Genomic DNA, 21197 nt, shown 5'->3' on the forward strand with positions numbered 1-21197 from the left:
TGCCTTATATCAGGTAGCAGTATCATTTTGGGATAGAGGAGGGAAATGATTTCTGAAGTACCATGATCTGTGAAGCTTCAGTGAGCTCATATTTTGGACCATGGAAAACTTGATCCTTAAGAGATGGGGCAAAGCAGCCTCTCCCCTCTCCCCTGTTCTACCACAATGTCCCTTGAAACTTCCTTTGCTGTTTCCACTGACAGCCATCATCCTAGTATGGTTATATGTTTCCTGTGTTTATGGTTCTTATTCCCATTCCCCCATTGTAATTTGGCAAATCAATAATAATATATGCACAGGTGTGTACGTAGGCGTGTGTACTAGAAGATGGGTAGCTTAGGGCCCCACTCTCTTGGAGCCCCCCCCCCATATACTACTTCTTAATTGTATTTCACTATTAATATACTTCTTCTTAATTGTATTTCAGTTCAACAATTACTTTGATAAATTACATATTTTGTTATGTGCAGATAGCTTTAGATACCTATTAGCATATATTCAACACAAAAAAACAGCGACAATTTGTTGTTGACAATGGACAGCTGGACATATAAAGGGCCCCATTACCTTCAGTAGCTCAGGGCCTCATCAAACCTAAATTCGGCCCTGGTAGAAGGCAGGTATACTTGCCATCCAGAAGCCATCAGTGGGGTGCAGTGCCAGTGCATCTCTCGCTTCTCTTTGGAAACTCTGAGAATTGTAGGGAATAGGGGCATCCTAACAACACTCAGTTTTCCTAACAAACTACAGCTCCCAGATTCCTTTGGGGAAAAAACAAACTACAGCTCCCAGAAACCTTTGGGGAAAAACCTCAACTGTTTAAAGTGGTATGATCACTGTTTTAAATGTCTAATGCAGATGGAATTATACAATTCTCAGAATTGCAGAAATGTGGCGCATGGGGAGAGCAATATTTTTAAAAAGTACTTCTGTTTTGCATCACTCAATGCATGGATGGTTTTAAAAATAACTCACTGACAGTTTAGCGAACAAAAACAGTGTCAGCTTAATGCAGTGATCCACTAGCTTGATGCAGAATCGATCCAGCTCAATTGATTGTACATTTAATATGCCTCAGTTCAGGCAGTGCCAAAGGTATACACTGGAGTGAAGCCACTGCTTAATTCAACAATATATAGCTGAACAGGGCATTAGAATGCTATAACCCCATATTCATTTCCAGTATTTATCCTGCTTTCTCCCTTTCTAAGGCACATTTAGTGCCATGTTGTTTGTTGCTTTTGATTTAATGCCAAGAATGGTGTCCCTTTTCAAAAGTTGCACGCTTGCTGCATTAAATATTTGTGTGTCTGGAACTGACTGGCACATCTGTCTGCCCAAGCTAAAGCTGATTGGTGCAAATCTTAGCAGCATCGCAGGCGTGCATTTGAGTGTTCTCTTAGTTTTTGTCTATCAAGAGGGAGGGAGGGCAGAGCTGTCCTCATGCATATGACACGCTGCCCTGGGGAAGATATAAATCTGGAATGAAAACTAATTGCTTTCTACTTTGTTGCACATCCTGTACTGTGTGGTACAGGGCTGGCCAAAAGGGGAACATCTATCCATTAACCTTAATGCAGTCAGATAATAATAATAATAATAATAATAATAATAATAATAATAATAATAATAGAGGTGGTTTTAAAATAATACTTTGGAGAATCTGGACTTAATTGCCCTTTCCCCCTAAAAATAAACAAATCCTCGACTGCTCATCGAAGAGGGAAGGGTTTATTTTATGCAGATGAAACTCAGAGCGCTTTCCTCAGTTGCCCTGTTTTGAATACAGCAAGACCTTCAAGCAGACGATTCAGGGAAGAAGGGTGACAGTGGCATCAAATGTGTAGATAAACGTTGGGAGCAGTAAACCAATTTTGGATGACTGTGTAATCGTAAGGACCCTTCAATGAGAGGAGCTGAGCAAGGCAATAATCAGAGTTCTCTTTGTCTCAGCAGCGGAGAACACTTCTAACAATCTTTGAAATAATGTGTTTCTGTCTGTATTCTTAGCCCTTATGTTCAGAGAGTAGGCTTGTCTTTCTTTCGCTTCAGTACAACCATTCTTGCAAATGTCAAGGTGAACATTAGCAGGAGTATAGAGCATACTACGCGTGGCTAGTACTTGATGATACTTGATGCTGCATTCTGACAATCCTGAAAGTGTCAAATCTGCAATGAAACAGAGGTGTGGGCTTTTACATGTTGGTATTTAAAAATACAGTACGCTGAAGGGAAAGTCTGGCATCTCACTATAGAAAATGTGGAACAGTAATTTATCCTACATGCTCCCTAATTCTTTACAGCAGCCTTTCTCAACCTGTGGGTCCCCAGATGTTGTTGAACTACAACTCCCATCACCCCTAGCTAGCAAGGCCAGAGCTCAGGGATGATGGGAGTTGTAGTCCAACAACATCTGGGGACCCACAGGTTGAGAATCGCTGCTTTAGAGCGTTTCAGTAAGTATCCATCCTAACCCCCCCCCCAAATGTTTTGGGTATCTGACAAAAGTGTGTGCAGTATCCTAGAGTAATTACCTCCATGGCTATATTCTTCTCGCAAGTCAAAAGCTGTTTTGTAAGCATACATTTCTTAAAGGCAATAAATATGGTTGACACTCACAAAAGCCTTTTGCACATGCACATTTTTCGATATAAAATGTTCATTGCATCTCCTTCTATAGGTGCCTCTGTCAGCATGGGAATATTTCCCCATAGGTCTCAATGGAACCCATCTTTTCTCCCTCCTGGTACTGGATTTGTTCAGTCATCCTGCATAAGGCTAAGTACAGCGAAATGCTCCAGTCATTATTTGGGATGGAGGCCTGTGTGCATAGTGTGTGCCCCCATGCACTACCACTGGGACACCTAGTGATCTCACTCCATTCTTGGTGCCAGACATGTGCCGTTATTTATGCTCTGGTAATGCCTAGGTTAGATTACTGCAATGTATTATACGTGGGGCTGCCTTTGAAGATAGTTCAGAAACCTCCGCTAGTGCAGAATTCAGCAACCAGGTTGGGGGATATTGGGGAACAGAATGTCTGAATGTATTATACTAATTCTGGCCTAACTGCATTGGTTACTGACTGGCTTCCTAGCTGAATTCAAAGCGCTGGTTTTGATCTTTAGAGCCCTATATGGCTCAGGACAGTTATACTTTGTTTTTGTTTTTTTAAATAATATTTATTAAAAGTTTAAGAATTAAAGAAAGAAGTAAAAAAGAAAAAGAAAAAGTAAACAATACAAATCGATACATTACAGTACAGATATATAAAAAAGCAAAAGACACAATACATCAAAACAAAAACAAAGGCAAAAACAATTAAAAACTCATCTAATATTTCCATATCTTTATCTTTCATTAACTTGTTTCATCGACCTTTTTGTGTTCTAGTTATTAATTATTTCAGCAAATCCTTTCCATCTTTCACTGTTTTCTGTCATTTAATTATCTTAATTTATTTTAACCTTATCTTACCATTAAAATCCTAAAACTTATTTATACTTAACTCCTTATAACATTTCTCCTAAAGCCATATAATTTCATTCCAACATTTTTCTAACACTCATTAATTTTGCAACATTTCTCTAAATAATTTTTTTAAAAAAACTCCCCCCCCCCAATCTTCTTCCACCGTCTCTTCTCCCTGGTCTCGGGTTCTGTCAGTCCTTTCTATCAATTCCATATGGTCCATCAACCTGGTGGCCTTCTGTCCGAGGCTCTTAACTCTTTTCCATGTCCCTTCTGCAAATCTTCTTCATATTTATACATGCACTTTACTTTATCTTCTGCTGATCTTGTTCTTAATTTCCTTCCTTTGGCGCTGAGGAGTAGATCTTGGGGAAACTCCAACCTAACCATGTCTTTATTCCTTCTCGACAGGTCAGCCCATTCTCCATAGTCAGAACTAAAGTCCAAAAGATATTTCAGAGCGTGTTTCAGAGTCCCTCCAAAGCTAAAGGCCCCCACAACTCCAATCTCTCCCTGACCCAAATCCAGATCCCAAAGGCCAGAACATCCCTGCATAAGGGGATCTATCCAACTTTCCTTCTCCAATCCAAGCGGGGCTCCATCCCAAGGACAGTTATACTTTGAGGACCGCCTCTCCCCATTTAAACCAGCTTGGACCTTACAGCCTTCACCAGAGACTATTCTCTGTCCTGAAGGAAGTGCAGAGGATGATCCCATGGGAGCAGTCCTTTCCAGGGCTGGCCCCCAATCAATAGAATGCTCTTCTGAAGGTGACACACACCTCAGTTTATTATTTCTATCAATGGATCTATCATCTATTTCAGATTTGCTGAAATGGAGCTAGATTTTGTATCTGCAAATGCCAAATTTAAATATTATTTGCATTTCTTTTGCTGATGCAAAAAAGGTATCTTGTTAAAATGCTTGTCACCTTGTATTGCTCAAGTCTGACAGCACAGTGAAAAGCTGATGTATTATTTTATTTTATTTTGCAGAGGAATGATGAGGAGGCAGTGGTGGACACGGGTGGAACACGCTCCCTTCTCAAAACACATTTCGAAAAGGAAGACTTAGAAGGTGAGAACTTGTGCTTTCTGATTCACAGGCTCATGTCTTTCAAAAGCATCAACCCAATTCATGTTCAAAATGTCTATGAGGTCACATGTGTGGTGGGTCTGTTGGTGAAAATAATTTTCCCGTTATCAAAACCTCAAGCTCTGTTCTTGCATGTATGTATATCCTTAATGAATTATGCACTGATAGTTCTCACTGGATGGGTGCTTAAATGTGTACCCTTTTATTGAGTGGTAAAAAGTATACAGAATAAGAACTCCAGTCTATATTACCTGGAACAATGGATGCCTGAACTTTGTGGCTATGAGTTTGCAACATTCTATTTCGTTTAAAGGAAAAGAATAATAAATTGTTTAGGAAATGTCATAATGTAGACCCAGCGAATATTCTGCTGATCTCTTCACCTAGGGTTGCCATATGTCTAGATTTTCCTGGACGTGATTCCAATGATGGAATTAGCATCTGGGGAGAATTTTGGGAAATCGTCAAACTGTCCGGGTTCAACAACTTTTTGTGTCTGGATTTTTGCTTCTTGGAATATGGCAACCTTACTTCACCATATTCTTCATCTGTAGCATTTTCACTCTTCCTCCTCCTTCTCCCCTCCCTGGTGAGAACTCCTCCCTTTATCTGATCAGTCTCAACTATGGTATAGTCCACACTTGTGTTAACCAGGGTTAATACCAAGCAGGGTTCCATTCGTTTGTTTGTTTCCTTGTTTGTTTGAAGGCATTTATTCCTGTTTCAAGTGGAAACTGAAACCCCATTAGCTGGGTCTCCAAATAAACCTATGAATGAAGACTGATTGCTGTCCTTTATTACATTCTGGAAGCCTTGTAGGAAGTAACAAGATCTGTGATGCCCCCACCTTTGCCCTCTGTGGGCAAGTTGGATGGTAGTAGAAGGGATATGATTAAGGATGGAAGGATCTGTCAGTTTTGGTTCTCTTGGTTTCTCATTTTTCCAATCTGATATTCAGTCCTCCACATTTTGTGGCAATTCATGCTTTTCTTTTTTTAAAGGAATCCTCACAAAAAATCATCAGCGTTGTTTATTAAGTGCGAATTTCTCCTAACACATTTTTATATATGCAGGTTGGACTAATGCACACATTTTTGCAAGAACTTTCCCCCAATATAATGATTTTCACAAACGCCTTCATCTTGAGGTGCACTTTCCCCTAATATATGCATTTGGTTGGAGAACTGCACTGCAAAATTCAGATAAGTGTAGATTTTGAAGGATGACTGTGTTTTGGTTTGCATATTGCTTCGGATAGTGTGAATTTGATAGATTAGCCTCCAACAAGTACTTAGTTGAATTTTTCATCCATCCCTAGCTGTGATCATGATAACTTGATGTCACACAGGGCTTCTTGGAAGGCGGCGGGGGCGGGGGGGGGGGAGGGAAGAAGGGCAGTCTCCTTACTCTTCAGGTGCATTATGTGAAGTGAGTCTGCTTCCTCCAGGGCTTTGTTCACCGCTTCCCAACTGGAGGACGCTGCAGAGGGTGGGGTTCTCACTGCTTTCCAACCTGTGAGAAGTCTTAGGCTTGATCTGACTAAAGCTGTACCGTTCATGGGAAGCAATCACTGCCATTCCTTGTTGGTGGCCTTTATCCTCTTCTTGTGACAATGCTGAGTGTGGGTGATTTGATGTAGTAAATTGAGCAGGGAAGGCACAATGGAATAGCAGAATCCTTATTCTGCCTCCTCTTGCCTTTTGAGCTTCTTCCTTTTTTTGGAAATTGGAGGCTGACAAAAGTGTGTTGGATATGAGTGAAGCTTGATTTGGAGGGATTTATCACCAGATAATATCTTGTCAGATAGCATCACAAGATAATATCGTGTGTCGATTACAGTACAGCACAGTAAGTGCTGAAAATGGACATTAGATTCTTTTTGCTCCAGTTTTTAAAGTACCAAGTACTTTATTCAGGCTTCCTGAGGAAGGCAATCCTTTTCTGGCGTGGTGAGGTTTTGACTAGTGGCAGGATGAGGGCCCACTAACCTTTTTGGGCCTTTGGGCACACTTGGAAACCTGAAACATTGTCAGGGTAGACAACACCTCAGAACCACACCTACATTTCCCACTGCCAGCTCCTGAACATTCTGCCTCACTGAAATGCCTCCACATATCCTGCTGGAGACTGAAGCTGCCCCACACTGAACCCCACAAGCTGCTTTCACACATCCCACTTCACCATGTACCCTGAGCACACACTGAACCCACCTACCCTACGCTGAACCCTACATTTTGGTCCTCACACTGCAACCCCACTCTGACTTAGACTGCAACACCCAGACACATAACCACATACACACATGTTTAATAGAACCTAATATTTAAATAGATTTCCTTTTCAAAACCCAGGGAAATTCAGTGAGCATCTTCCTCATCTAGATTTGGGCCTGAAAGACCAAGGAAAAGTATGGGTTCAAAGAGGGTAAGTTGTAAGACATTGGACAACTGATCATGAGGCATACCTGTTAAGGCTTCAGCCTTAACTTCAACTTTCCACTTTGAGACAACAATTAGAGAGCTTTATGTTCTTAAACCTGCAGACTTTTTTTAAAAAAAGATTGAATAAAAGTAGATGCAAGTGTATAGATTCTTAGTTGAAAAAAGCAGGGGCTGCACAACATTCTACCAGAGTGTGCTGATTTTAGTGCAACAGAGAATCCAATTTTTTCTCTCCAATAGTTACATCTAGAATTTGACTTGTGGCTGTTGTTATTTTAAGCCAGAGGAGACCAATGATCTGCCAGGTTCCAACTGAAAAACATAAATTATTTGTCTCTTCTTTGCACCAGTATTCCCTTGTGGCAACTTTGTGCACTCAGAGCTCCATGGACAATTTTTCTCCTGAAGAATGAGATATTGCTGTCCGTGGCACACAAGGCTTTCTGAAACTTGTGGGGCTTCTTCCAAAGAATCATGAGTTTAAAAGAAGAAGATAAATAAATTCTGGCTTTGGGCCACACACTTGAAAGCCTCGTTAATGAATTTGTTTTTTTCCAGGTAGGCCAGGGCAGGAATAAGCTCACTTTGCATGACGTCCACTGCTACTCATGCTCAGGGAAGAGCCATTGAAATCAGTGGACTTTGTAGTTCATTGATTTGAATGGGTCTACTCTGAGCAGTGGTAACTGGCACCTTTCAAGACTCATGGGGCAGAAAGCAGGAAGCTCAAACAGTAAGCGGAGCCAGAACCAAAGACATGTGGAGCTAACTTATTCTGGTGTTGTTCCCACCACCCTCTCTGCTGAGTTGTAGAAGGTGCAATGCTGAGACGGAGGGAAAGGAAGCTGAAAAGGAGTGTCACAATGCCCTGGACTGGTTGTAAGTGAAAAGGCAGGCAGGTGACTTGGTATGGGCAGATTGAAGTTGGTGGGGCATTGCCCCACTTGCCCTAACAAACCAGCCTCCAGTGACTCAGTTGGATCGAGCATTGTGCTGATAATGCCAAGGTTGCAGGTTCGATCCCTGTACGAGACAGCTGCCTACTCCTGAATTGCAGGGGGTTGGACTAGATGATCCTCAGAGTCCCTTCAAACTCTACAATTCTATGATTCCACAGCTCTTGAGTATGACCATCGTTGGATATCACCCTTTGGTTTTCATGAGCTTTTGTTTTACATTGAATTTGAAGTTTTCAGCTGGTGTTAATTTCCCCCAATTTTTGTAACAGCAGGCCCTTCAGCTTTTCTGAAATACAGATATGGCTCACAAAGTCTGTGTGCATGTGAAGAAAACACATTTCCCCCCACGGTGAACTGTTTCTGTTAAGCAATTGTATAACACACACACACAAACTATCCTGTAAAAAACTGCATTTTATATTTATTTCAGTCTTGCCAGTTCAGCTAAACCTTCTTATTCCTAAAGGTATTATTTCTGGGGTGGCAAAATTTGCGGGTTAGTGTGCTAGATGTTCAAAATTCAAGTAGTTAATAGCGCCTTTCTGTTGCACTGGGACCTCCAGTGAGGTGAGATTTTGCCTTTCCTTCCTGTTGTGTTAGAGCGGAGGCAATGGGAGAAGCAGGCCATAATGCCACCGTCAGTCTATGCCAGGGCTAGGAAACCAGTGGCCCTTCAGATGCTATTAGACTACAGCTTCCATCATTTCTGATATTTGGCTGGGGCTGATGGAGTCCCACAACGCCTGAAGGTTCCCCATTCTTGTTGCGTGATCCTGGTTTTCAGTTGCAGGAAGATAGTGGCTTGCACCAGCAGTGACCTCCTTTTAGATTCATATACTTTTTTAAAAGCAAAGAGACAAGGGGGGGGGGAGAGAGAGAGAGAGAGAGAGAGAGAGAGAGAGAGAGGGCAGTAAGATAGGAAGGAGAAAAAGAGAGAAACCTGTGGTAAAAAAATTGTAAGTGAGCCCAGTGATGCACGTTGGCAGAAAAAAATGGATCTCAGGTCTGAAAAGACCAAAGACTAGCACATGTCATAGTTGTTAGCTTCCTAGGCCCTTCTGGCTCTAGCCCAGGAGAACCACAAAGCCTGTGTATCAGATTTGCCCCTCCTGTGCAGTATTTACAATGCAAAGCATAATGATTAATGTGAAAGTATTATCTGCAAATCTGAACGATCTCGTGACTTTCTTCAATAGTTGTAAAATCACGAAGCCTTTACTGCACCTACTGTATGTGTTTAGAGCTTTCTTCATTGTCTGAGATGTCTTGATTAATCTTGTGAGTTGAATAGTTCCTTGTCAAATTATATTGAGTGGGATTTGTAGACTTACGAAACCTCAACGCGAGGCAGGGGTGGGACGGCTCTGTTCCTCCAGTTATTGCTGGACTCTTTTTATCCCTTTGACCATTGTGCATTTGCTGATTGGGCTTGACTCCAGTCCAGCAGCACCCGCAAAGCCACAACTTTAGCTACCCCTGTTTCAAGGTGTCCTCAAACCTGAAGCCGTCAACATTTGAAAAAGAAATTCAAATTTATACTTTCCTACCCTGTGTATGGAATAGGATGCATGACGGACAACTGGCTGTTAAAGAAATGGGTTTATTGAATGTTAAATTTAATTGAAGAAAGCATGACTACTTATTGACATTACGCTGGAAAATTAACAGTGCACCAAACTGGGCGAGATCTTTCATTGCAGATTGAGGCCTTTGTGCTTTTATTTGGTCTTCTTGTGTAGTCACCGTTTTGGCAGATAGATCTGGTAGCAATATCCAGATCTATCATCCAGGCAGAACAGATGGTTGCTCAGATCAACAAGCAAAATGTTCAGCAATTGTTTGCATAGGTGCTTAAATCTGGGGTGGGTGGGGAATGGGGCATGGGCTTTTTTTGTTTTTGACTTTGCCTTCAGAACTAATGCTAGCAGGTAACTGTGGACCCGAAGGAGAACTCTCTGACTTTGCAGCAATGTGTCTCTTTAATAGAGGAAGAAATATGTTTTCCCAATTACAGTTCAACCCAAAATTAAGTTGCATTGGTGGTTTTTCTTTTGCAGGAATGGGGAGCCTATGGCACTCCAGATGTTGCTAGACTCCAACCCCCATCATCCCTGACCATCGTCCATGCTGGCTAGGGCTGATGGGAATTGGCCAATAGCAACTATACACCTATTTGTGCCCTATTGGACATATTCTTCATAATAATTCTCAGTTTATTCTCTGCAAACAGACCACAATAAAGGGATCTGGCCACTTGGATACAATCTCATTGATAAAGTCAATAATTAAATGTCAAATGAAATGACCAAGATCTAGGAAGATATTATAACATACATGATATTGCAAGGAAAGAGGCACTGCTTATTAGAATTTGGTGATGATAATCAGTTGATATTGTCTAACTGGATGAAAGATGGTCTTGAAAGAGCTAAAATTCACCCCACGTGTTCAGCATGTGAAGGAGAGAAAACCATTTAGAGAGCTCCAAAATAGCAAGGGAGTTTTGCAACTGGCTTGGAAAAGTGTACAAGGACAGGTTTTAGGAGGGTGCTGTTTTCTTTCCATGGGGCAGGCAGAAGGCAGAACTGATTCTGCTTTAGACAATAGTACTCTCATGTCTCTGGGTGCTGGACTGGTTTTCCATGCCTGGCCCATGTATCTGTAAACAGTGGCGGAGCGGATCTAGTAAATAGTGCCTGGGTTGCGCTCCCAAAGGGCATGGAGGAAACCTGCTGCGGCACCGACGCAGGGCTGTATTTGAACACCCCAATCCAGGAGAGTGGACAGCAACGTTGCTGCCCACTCTCTTCTCTCCACCGGAGCTGCTGGCTGGCTGCAAGGAAGCAGGAGCCACAGCTTCTCTCTGCCCCTTGGATCAGGATTGACCAAGGGAAATGGGAAGCTTGGGCGGGCCTGCCACAGCCGCTCTCCTTCTGAAGGGGAAGTTGTAGCTGTGCGCCACAGCCACTCTCCTTTCTTGGGTCAGGAGGAGCTTTGGCTGGGCATGCCAGGCACCACAGCTGCAGCCTGCCACTGGGTCGGGCTTAACTCTGGGATGGAGGAGTTGCTGCCGGGGCGTCGCAGCCGCTCTCCACCCCCCAGGTCAGCCTTGATCCAGGGAAGGAGGAGTCTCAGCCGGACATGCCGCAGCCGCTTTGCGGAGTTGTGGCTAGGTGCACCAGGCATTGCAGCCGCTCTCTGCCCCTGAGTCAGGATTGACCCTGGGAAGGGAGAGCTGTGGCTGGGTGTGCCAGGCGGGGGCAGGACATGCAGAGGGTGGTCTTCACCCGCTGTGCTCTCCAGTCCCTGCTGCTGGCAGGGAGTGAGGGGGTCTTTGTGGGGGGGATGCCCCCCCCATTCTATGCCTCTGTCTGTAAATACAGTGGTACCTCAGGTTAAGTACTTAATTCGTTCCGGAGGTCCGTTCTTAACCTGAAACTGTTCTTAACCTGAAGCAGCACTTTAGCTAATGGGGCCTCCTGCTGCCGCCGTGCTGCTGGAGCACGATTTCTGTTCTCATCCTGAAGCAAAGTTCTTAACCCGAGGTACTATTTCTGGGTTAGCGGAGTCTGTAACCTGAAGCGTATGTAACCCGAGGTACCACTGTAAAAGGATATCACAGGAGCATCATTAAGTGTACCCTCTGCTCCTCATTCAAAAGAAAGCTAAAACTCCCCAGACTTCTTACAACTTGGGGAAAAACATAAAACTGTATCTAGTACTGGTGAGGCACGGATCAGTTCAGTTCAGTTTTAACACCCTTTTCGTTACCTGCAGTCTCCCAAATGCTGAGATTTCATGGGGAAAGGAAACAAAGGAATTAGGGGAGAATGCTGTTCAAAAAGACAAGGTCCATTAGCGACTGGTTTGGTCTCAGTCTGGCGTATTTGCAAATGCCCTTGACTCCATTGCTATTCATTCCAAGCTGACAGTGCTCATCGTCTGTTTAGCAGAGGAGAGTGGAGTGCATGAGCGTGGGAGCAGAAGCGTGGCCTTCTGCTGTATTCTGACATCTCTGGAATGAGACCTGAATACAATTTCCAGCTAATTGCTTGTGGGATGGGAAAATTGTGTTCGCCTTATTATTCACATATGAATTGCAACTGATAGTGTCATCTTCTTCATTGCCTTTTGATAAAGGAGGAGAAATAGCAGATATGCATTCCCAATCTCATTCATTAATGGCCAGTCCTCCATTAATTGATGTTACAGCATCAATGGAAGGCCATACCTGTGTGAGACTTGCAACACTAAATAATATATTTTTTGCTGCCATAAGGAAAAGTGTGAATGAATGGCAAATAAAGCCTGAGGGATAGAGGGGGTTTGAATGATAATATACGCAGAAGCTGGGGAAGTTCCTTGCGCAAATCTGACCTTTTTCAACTTTGCTATTTCAGTGGGGGCCTGCATCTGAGCAGAGGCTTCCACTTCTGACAGACTGACCCACAAATATATGAAAATGAGAAGAGCTACCTTAGCCCCAATGCAGATGTTATCACCCTAATTTTTCAGCTAATATACTTTGTGACTAGCCTGTCTAGCTGTACGTTCATAATCAACAACTTAAAAAATTATTCACCCATTTATGGTTCTCGTGAGAGCAGTGGCGTAGCGTGGGTTGTCAGCACCCGGGGCAAGGCAAGTAATTTATGCCCCCTAACCCGTGGATTTTAGTAGGGGCAGAGAGCTGCGAGTGCGAGCGCCCCCCCAGATGTTGCACCCGGTGCGGCCAGCCCCCCTGCACCCCCCGCGCTACGCCACTGCATGAGAATGATCCTGTTGAAGGAAATGTGGCCCTAAAAGGCTTAAACAAACAAATAAACAAACAGTTTAAAAATCTTTCTCTTTTCTAACTCTGTGACTGAGATCTCCTGGGTGATAAGGACTCCTTAGGGCTTAGGCAGTTGAATGTGCATGCGTACTCCATCCATTTCCTTTCCTCCCATCCACCCCTCCACATGGCCCTGGGTGCTGGCAACCCATGTTAGGCCACTTGGCAGAGATATGAGAGAAACACCACTTTCTTGCCACACTGCTTTAGTTCGCTTTGGGTCAGTTTGAAGAGCTTTTTTCATGGTGTCGGAAAGCTTGCCACCACCACCGCAAAACATTACCAACTCTTGATATAAAAGAAAAGTGACTCCCTGCAACAAAATGTTGCAGCAATATAGCCCTGGTGTGTATGTGTATGCTACAGTCTGTGATGGAGGGGGATTGAAAATATAAGGTAGACTGGGGTTCCTGCTCTAACCTCGGCCTTATTTCTTGTGGAGTTGTGTTTTTTTAAAAAAGAGTTTTGAACATTTAAATTTGTAGCCAATCTGCATGCAAGTCAGTGAAGCCTGAGGCTTCCGCATGCAATTGTATGCTTGCGTTGGCTTGCAAAGTCTGATAAGGCTACATAAGCACAGCCACAGGAAGACTGATCAGTATTAGTATATGGATTAAATAAATAGCATCCATTATTTCATTATCATATGCTATATAATTAAATAGTCACGCTTTATATGATAGCGAAATTTCCTTCTCAGGAAACTCATCCCACAGCTTCAGGGTTGTAATAATAGAAAACAGTAGTTGCTGCTCCTCTCTGCAAGTGATTAATTAATTAACTAACTAATATATCAGTTGTTATTAGGAGCATTGATTATTTTTATTATTATTTATATTTATTAGTTGCTTTGGTGACTGAAATTGCGCAAAGCTATTTACAAACACAACAAAAATACTAAAACCAATTACAGCAAACACAATCAATGAAAGATTCACCCCCACACTTGCAATCTGAAATGGTACATCCCCAGACAAGATTTATCACCTCAGTGCGCATTAGCCCTCATTCTTCCTGTTTATTCCTTTGCTCCTGTTCTGTCTTCTCTTGAGTAGTCGATGGCCCATTAGAATCCTCTAATTTCCCTGTTTTATCCTAAATTATTGGTTTCTGTGCTGTAATTTATCATTCAGGAACCCAGAGTTTGAATCCGTTCTTCACAGATGTTCTGCTTTCCTCCACCCCTTCCTTTCTTCCCTCTTCTATAAGAAGGGTTTGCTTTGCCCTATATCTGCAAACACCCTTTAGGAGTTTTCTGATCCTTTATTTTTTATTTAGAATTCTGCCAAGCATATAGAGTAACCCAGTGTGATCTTGTAAAAACCCACGCTTGCACCGAACGTTAATTAGTTTCAATCCATGTTTTTCCTGATGAGGCTTCTTTTCTCCTCTTTACCTGGAGGGCAGAATCAAAGCAAAAGGTGGTCAACTTTCTCAAAGGTTTGTGTGATGTAGTGATTACAGGTCTGGGTAAGGACTGGCAGGATGCAGGTTTGAATCCCATGTAGCTCACAGGTTGATTGTTGGCTGCCCTTGAAGAGTACCTTGGAAGTCAAACGGACTCCAAACATTCGGAAACCAAAGCACAGCTTCTGATTGGCTGCAGGAACCTCCTTTTTGGCCGGGCACCCAGTGCAGGTGAACGAGTCACGCTCTCCTAAGTCTGCTTCTGTGAGCAGCTCTGAAATCATTTCTCCTACTTCTTGCACAAAGTAGAAGGGATTGATTTCACTTATTTAATAAAAAACAATTGCTTTTCTGCTTCTGGTGGTACATGGAAAATGTAATGAAGACCGCTCCCATTTTTTCATTTTAATGTTTGACGGACTACTGTATTGCAATATTTTGTTGGAAGCCACCCAGAGTGGCTAGGAAAACCCAGTCAGATGGGTGGGCAGGGTAAAAATTATTATTATTATTATTATTATTATTATTATTATTATTATTATTATTTCAATATTTGTAAATTCAATATATGTAAATTAATATTTCTGCGCCTTAATTTTAAAAACGCACTTTGGGCAGCGTCCGCCCAATACTTCTTGTCACCTGAGGAGGAAGAGCAGCTTGTGACCTTCCCCCACCTGCCAGCGAAGGTGCACGCTACCCAAGACTGAGGGAGAAAATCACAGAATTGCTTCTTTCTGGGAGTAAACATTCAGCAATAATAAATTAAATAACTTTTAACAATTGGCTGTTCATTTGCGACACTGATAATCAGATGCCTGAGGCAGCTGCCTCACTCTGCCTAATGGTATGGTTGGCTTGGGACAGTTTGTTTTTCTTGTGCACTCTCTGTGCTTGAGATGCTTTAACTGTTTAACATACCATTTCTTAACCTATTTTGTGAGCGTTGCAGCCTATTTAGCAACTGGCCTTAATAAGCGATCCATGAGCAAATGGAATGGCTGAGTTTGCAGAGCATGATACTCTTCATCTCAGGTTTGTGGGTTTGAGCCCCACACTGGGCAAAAAAAAATCCTGAATTGCAGGGACTTGGACTAGATGAGGGACCCTTGTGGTCCCTTCCAACTCTATAATTCCGAGTCTTATGTGTAGTGGAACCGGAAAGGAGGATGGGGCGGTTGGTTTGTCCATTCTCCGTTGCAAACTGTAAAAATAAGTAGCTGAAATGGAAGAAAAAAGTTGTGTGCATCTTGATTCCTCCAGTTTGCTTCAGAACCCAATGAGGACCCAAGTACATAGTATGTAAAATGTATATAAGTGATGTAAAAACCACAGCAGTATAATCCAAATCCATTTTGCTCGCCACTGTAAAACAGGATAGGGTGGGAAGGCAGGGATGACAGAACAAGACCGGCATGGTTTGTTTGTTTTTTACTGGCGTGCTAGGAGCTTGTTTCTATCTGCTTCTGCAGAGAATTATTGTCAGTCCCAAATTTCTTTGACGTTTCATGACAAATGATTCTCTGCTCTGCGTTTTGCCCTTGCTGGAGCCTGCATGAGATTAGAGGTCACATGGGGTTTCAGCTTCATATAGCTGAATATTTTGAGGGGGTGGGGTGCCGGGATTGACACATCCAACTCTAGAGAAGCTGCAAATGTTTATTTGTTATGTTGCGGCTGTTCTAGTAGCCAGAAGATAATACAACTGGAGACTGCAGTTGGACAAGTCTTTGTGCTACCTAATCGTTACACGGAAGCTACCTTTTAATAACACTTTTAAACAATGATGCCAGTTATCGTAACAGTTGCACACAATTGTTCCCAAGAAGCTCTAATGTGATCCAGATACTCCTTTTTACACTCAAACCCTGACCTTCTCATGGGTGTCAGAATGGAATTCTGCCTCCATTTTGACGTTAGTCCATCCAGGCAGTCATATCTTATGCCACAACCAGTAAAGAGTTGGTAAGAAAATATGACCAAATCGGAATTAGGCTTGGGCCTAATAAAGATAGTGCTCTGCTATGCAAGTTGGGTTAGCATTTTATCACATTTATTTCAGCGGCTTCATCAGTCCATTAGGTATTTTATTTATGCCGAAACATTTTCAACCCTTCAGTTTATGCATACAGCATAGTATCCACATTTTATTATTGTTCATTTTATTTATTTATTGCATTTATATCCCACCTTTCCCCCCTCCATGAGCTCAAGGTTCCCCTCCTCATTTAATCCTCACAACAATCCTGAGAATTGAGTTAGGCTGAGAGGCAGTGATTGGCCAAGCTTCATGGCTGAGTAGGGAGTTGAACCCTGGTCTTAGACCGACACCCTAACCCAGAGCTTTCCAAATTGTGTGTCGCGACACATTAGTGTGTTGGCTGCAGTGTGTAGGTGTGCTCCGCACACTCCTCCCGGGGCTGGAAAGGGGTTAGTTTAATCTCCAGTTTGCTTGTAAAACTGAATTACTGTGTCGTGAAATGATGCATGTCTAAAAAGTTTGTCACCAGCATGAAAAGTTTGGAAAGCTTTGCTGTAACCACACAGGCTCTGTGGGTACCAGAGATTTCCCCCTCCATCTCTTTCCCTCCACTTTCTTCTTATTTTTTAAGGAGCTGCCTCCACATAGGAATAGGGCATTAGGCCAATGATTCAGCGTTAAATATGTGTTGTGTTGATTTTTCAAATCTACTTACCCAACCTGTTTTCTGCTCTCTAGGTCACAGAACCTTGTTTATTGGAGTTCATGTGCCGCTGGGAGGAAGGAAAAGCCATCGACGCCATCGACACCGAGGGCACAAACACAGAAAGAGAGACAGAGAACGGGATTCGGGTTTAGAAGATGGCAGAGAGTCTCCTTCATTTGGTAAGCTTTGTTTGGCTTTTTAATGATTTAACAGGCAATATTAGACAATTTGTGTAAATGGTGCACACAGTGGACATGTCCTGTCCCATTCTTGCCCTGCTGTAATTTCCAAATCTTTTTCCACACAGAGCACATTACAGTGGGCATTTCAAGTAGTGCCTCCTCACTTCCATCTCTGAACTTCGTTGCCCCTTCCTGTCTCTGGCTTTCTCTTTCTCAAGCCACGATTTTCCTCTAACTTTAAAGTTTCTCCTTTTCCCTTGCCTCTATTCTCTTTTTTGCTCAGCCATTCTATTTTGCCACCTCTGTTTCCAGCTGCTCCCCTATTACCTGCTAATTTGCCTCTTCCCACCATATCTCCTTCTCCTTGTTTGTGTCATCCTTCCTGCACCAGAAGCCTCAGCAATGGCTGTTTAGCCAATGTGAACACTGGTCCCCAAACATATTAAAATGCTAGGGGAGAAGGAAGACTTTAGCATGTATGGCATACATGCACTCCATTGTACTTGGTGTCTTTGGTGGGGGTTTTCTTTCTTCTGGTCCTCTCATTTTTTTTTATTAAAAAAAAGAAGTTTGTGAATACCTTGCGATTCACCCAAGAATGGAGGTACCTTCCTCTTGTTGTGTGTGGTGGTCCAGTTTTGATTACAGAACTGCTGATGAGCTGTAACTGAGTTGAGCATTGGAAGGAATGCTTCTAGAATGGTCTCATTATTCCTGCCCCGGGCTTTTAGGGAGAGGTAGGTGTTATGTACTGAAGTTCTCACCCTGGGCCAGCAGGGGGATACTGTAGATAGTTATGCAAATAAGGGATCAAAAGTGACGTTCAGTGATTGGATAGTTTTAGAAAGTTGTTACAGATACATTGTACTGGAGCCCTATATAAGCAGGCTGACTGAACCCTTCAATTCAGTTCTGTTCTGGCCTATGAATAAACAAGAGCTGTTTGAAGAATTCCTGTGTCATCTGATATGTTCACCCACAACTTAACAGTAGCCAAGTGTGGTGCTCTCCGAAAGTTGTGGACTGCAATTCCCATTATCCATGGTCACTGTCCCTGCAGGCTGGGCCTTGTAGTCCATATTGCTATGTTGGCTATCTCTGATTTGGGATTTTCACCTTCCAAAGCTATCAATAAAACAATATAATGTTGCAAGCAATTAAAACACTCAAACAACAACAACAACAACAACAACAAAAACCAGCACAAGATGGCATTAAAATAAGAGCATTAGACTTGTGGACTTCACTGATGGGAAGTTATTTCCTGCCTGAGTAATAATATTACTTACTGCGCTGATGTAAAAAGGTGCATCCAAGACGAAAATACTTCAAAGTTATAATAAGCAGAGAGACTATAATGAAAACACTGGCAGGATGCCTTATCGCACCATGCTGCAGTAGAAAAGAATATTTTAGATTCTTTTAAAAATGTAAATGCCAGTATAATTTTAGGTTGTGGAGTAGTCATTGTAATGCCTTTAGATTGGGTTTTAAATTATATGCACTGAAAGTGTGGAAGGAAGGTGCTATGAAGGCTGAGGCTTTAGAAAAATGCTTTAAATCCTTAAAATCTCTTGCAGAAAAATGTAAGGTGGATGAAATTATAGAAATGTCTTCAGAAATAGAAGTTCAGTCGGTATTAAGAGGATTAAGATTGGGTCGCGCAGAATGAATACGCATGTGAAACCAAATGACTTAGCTGCATCTATTTTGGACAAATTGTGCTTATTCCAAGATGCTAAAGTAGGAAGAGAAACACGTTTCAGATCACTGAGAAGCAGATGCTGATAATCCATTGTTTGCTTTGTTATTCTAAAGTATCTTATCTGTGTTTTTAAAAGACAATTAAAAAAAACAAATAACCAAACCTAATCTGTGTAATAGGTAAACATGTTCCATTACCGTGTTTTCAGCAAAAAGAAATTGTCATTAGGCATCACAGTGCTTTAAAACTTCCTATCACAAGGACACCATTTCCCCATCAACTTTCTCCTTCGAGAAGCCCCAATCTCACTGTCACTTTGCCCCTCCCCCCTTCAACCTCCTGGTAAGCATAATAAATTATTATTAATTTATTAATATTATTTATGAAATTTATATAGCGCCCTATACCTGGGGGTCTCAGGGCAGTTCACAGAATAAAATCAAAATACAAAACCACAAAATATCTAATAAAAACAAAAACAACCCAATAGCGCCCCCCCCAAAAAAACCACATTTTAAAAGGGCATACGGTGTCAGTCAAATCAGCCAGAGGCCTGGTTGATTTGATTGGTGACATCACAAAGCACATGACTGTTCCTCGGCATTTTGATTTTGTAAAGACAAAATCCTTGAAGATTTCTGCTCCTTTACACCTCAGCTTGCAGAGCTTTCTCCCAATGTCCTAGGAGTACTTGCTATGTTAGTACTTTCACAGATTCTATAAAAGAAGCACTGGGTTTTCTGGTACACTTGTTGATGGAAGCAGAGGGGTGTGGATATTTTGGCACAATCAAGCACACTGTGCTCTTTAGTTAGTACTCCCAACTTGACTTAATCCTCTTTCATGCCACTTAATGTTAAGCTTCCCTTTCATAATCGAATCCACGTCACTTGGGAGCTTGGCTACTGAGTATTATTTTTAATGTTTTAATTGCACTTGTCTACCGCTACTTATGAGGAGCATGCATGCCTTGGTGGATTTCGGCTTGAATCATGTTTCTAAGCACATCAGTTGTATTTTAGGTTAAATTTGGTATGTGCACACACGCATTGCAACATGCGCACAGACAGCTTGTGGTCATGGAGACCAGAAAGGCTTTGTCAGCATCTGTTGTGATTGTTGCGTTACTCATCAGTGTTGCCGATGAGCTATCGGGGCTAGAGATGAATCATGGATGTTAGCAATACTGTAGTACTTTTATCTATGACAGATAAATTTACCTGTCAACATATTATGATTCTTTTCTGAAAGGTGGTGTGTATTAGCTTAGTTTGCACAGATTAGCTAACTTCGAGCATCCTATTCCAATCCTCCATAGCATGATTTTGAGGATTAGGAATGTCTCATGGACTTGTACCCTCCATCATCCTACCACCCTTCACCCCTTCCTTCTTTTTCTCTGGGATTGATTCCTCTCTTGATTTGTTTGGAATACCCATATTTTGCTATGACTTCTGAATGAAGCAGTCTGGGAGCACTGTGCAGGGCCTTGTCTTCAAAGCATGGCTTGCAAAACCCACTTAAAGACAGTAAATAGCTAGTTAGCACTAAGCATAATTTGCCTGATTTGGGTTCCATGGGCATGGATGAGCCCCCGGCATGAGCTCATGGCATGCCCCTCATCCAATCAGGGAGCTAGAAAAGGCCATTTGTATTCTGAGGATAAACACTTGCACTGTTTAAATGCAGTCATGGACTTTAGAAAAATATGGAAAATCATTGTCAACAAGGGGCTTACAAACTTTTCTCAGACATACTATGTTATTATTTGGAACAACCTATTTTTAAACAAACTATAGATGATCTTTGAGTAGTTGCTGATCTCCCCGCTGCCTTGTGATGACTGCACGTTTTATTTATTTAAAACATTTATATACCACTTTCTATCAGTTATTTCAAGGTGGCTTACAAAACTCAAAGCAAGGAGAATGATAATCACATGCAAAACTGCTATCGGATAAAAGCAACAATCGAAAGCTAGCATTTATTTTTAATTTGGATTCTATTTATGAATTACTTCTCATAAAATATCTCAATTCCATATATAAAAAACAATTTAATATGTAAAAACAATTTATTTATCTTCAGTGCAGATACAGGTTGGGATAAAGGTCCCAAATTAAAAGGCTTGTTGAAGGAGGAAAGTCTTTGATAGAGATGAGACATTGGTCTGATGAGTAATGGGGAGGGCATTGCAAAGATTTGGCTGGCACCACACTCAAGGTTTGACCCCTGTATTGTATGGTATGGTATGGTATGGAATGGACCTCCAGAATAGGGTGAAATCTGCAAGATGCTTTCTCCTGCAGAATGCAGCGGTTGGCTGGGTTTTAAAGGTAGGCTCTCAGCCATCATTTTTCAAACACTGCAAAATTGCCCTGAAACATCTCTGCTTTTCCCAGAACCTTAGCTGACT

General features: G+C 42.1%; 1 protein-coding gene across 8 annotated transcripts in view; it reads left to right on the forward strand.

The window, feature by feature from the left end:
* SLC4A10 (solute carrier family 4 member 10) overlaps positions 1 to 21197 on the forward strand; it is a 152314-nt gene that overhangs the window by 58416 nt on the left and 72701 nt on the right. For all 8 annotated transcript variants that reach the window (XM_083493272.1, XM_083493275.1, XM_083493273.1 and 5 more), the window contains 2 exons: positions 4467 to 4548; positions 16927 to 17073. In XM_083493272.1, the coding sequence (XP_083349398.1) occupies positions 4467 to 4548; positions 16927 to 17073 (229 nt within the window). The remainder of the gene's footprint in view (positions 1 to 4466; positions 4549 to 16926; positions 17074 to 21197) is intronic.

Source organism: Podarcis liolepis, assembly GCF_965112155.1.
Source record: "Podarcis liolepis genome assembly, chromosome: 1".
NCBI classification, from domain to species: domain Eukaryota; kingdom Metazoa; phylum Chordata; class Lepidosauria; order Squamata; family Lacertidae; genus Podarcis; species Podarcis liolepis.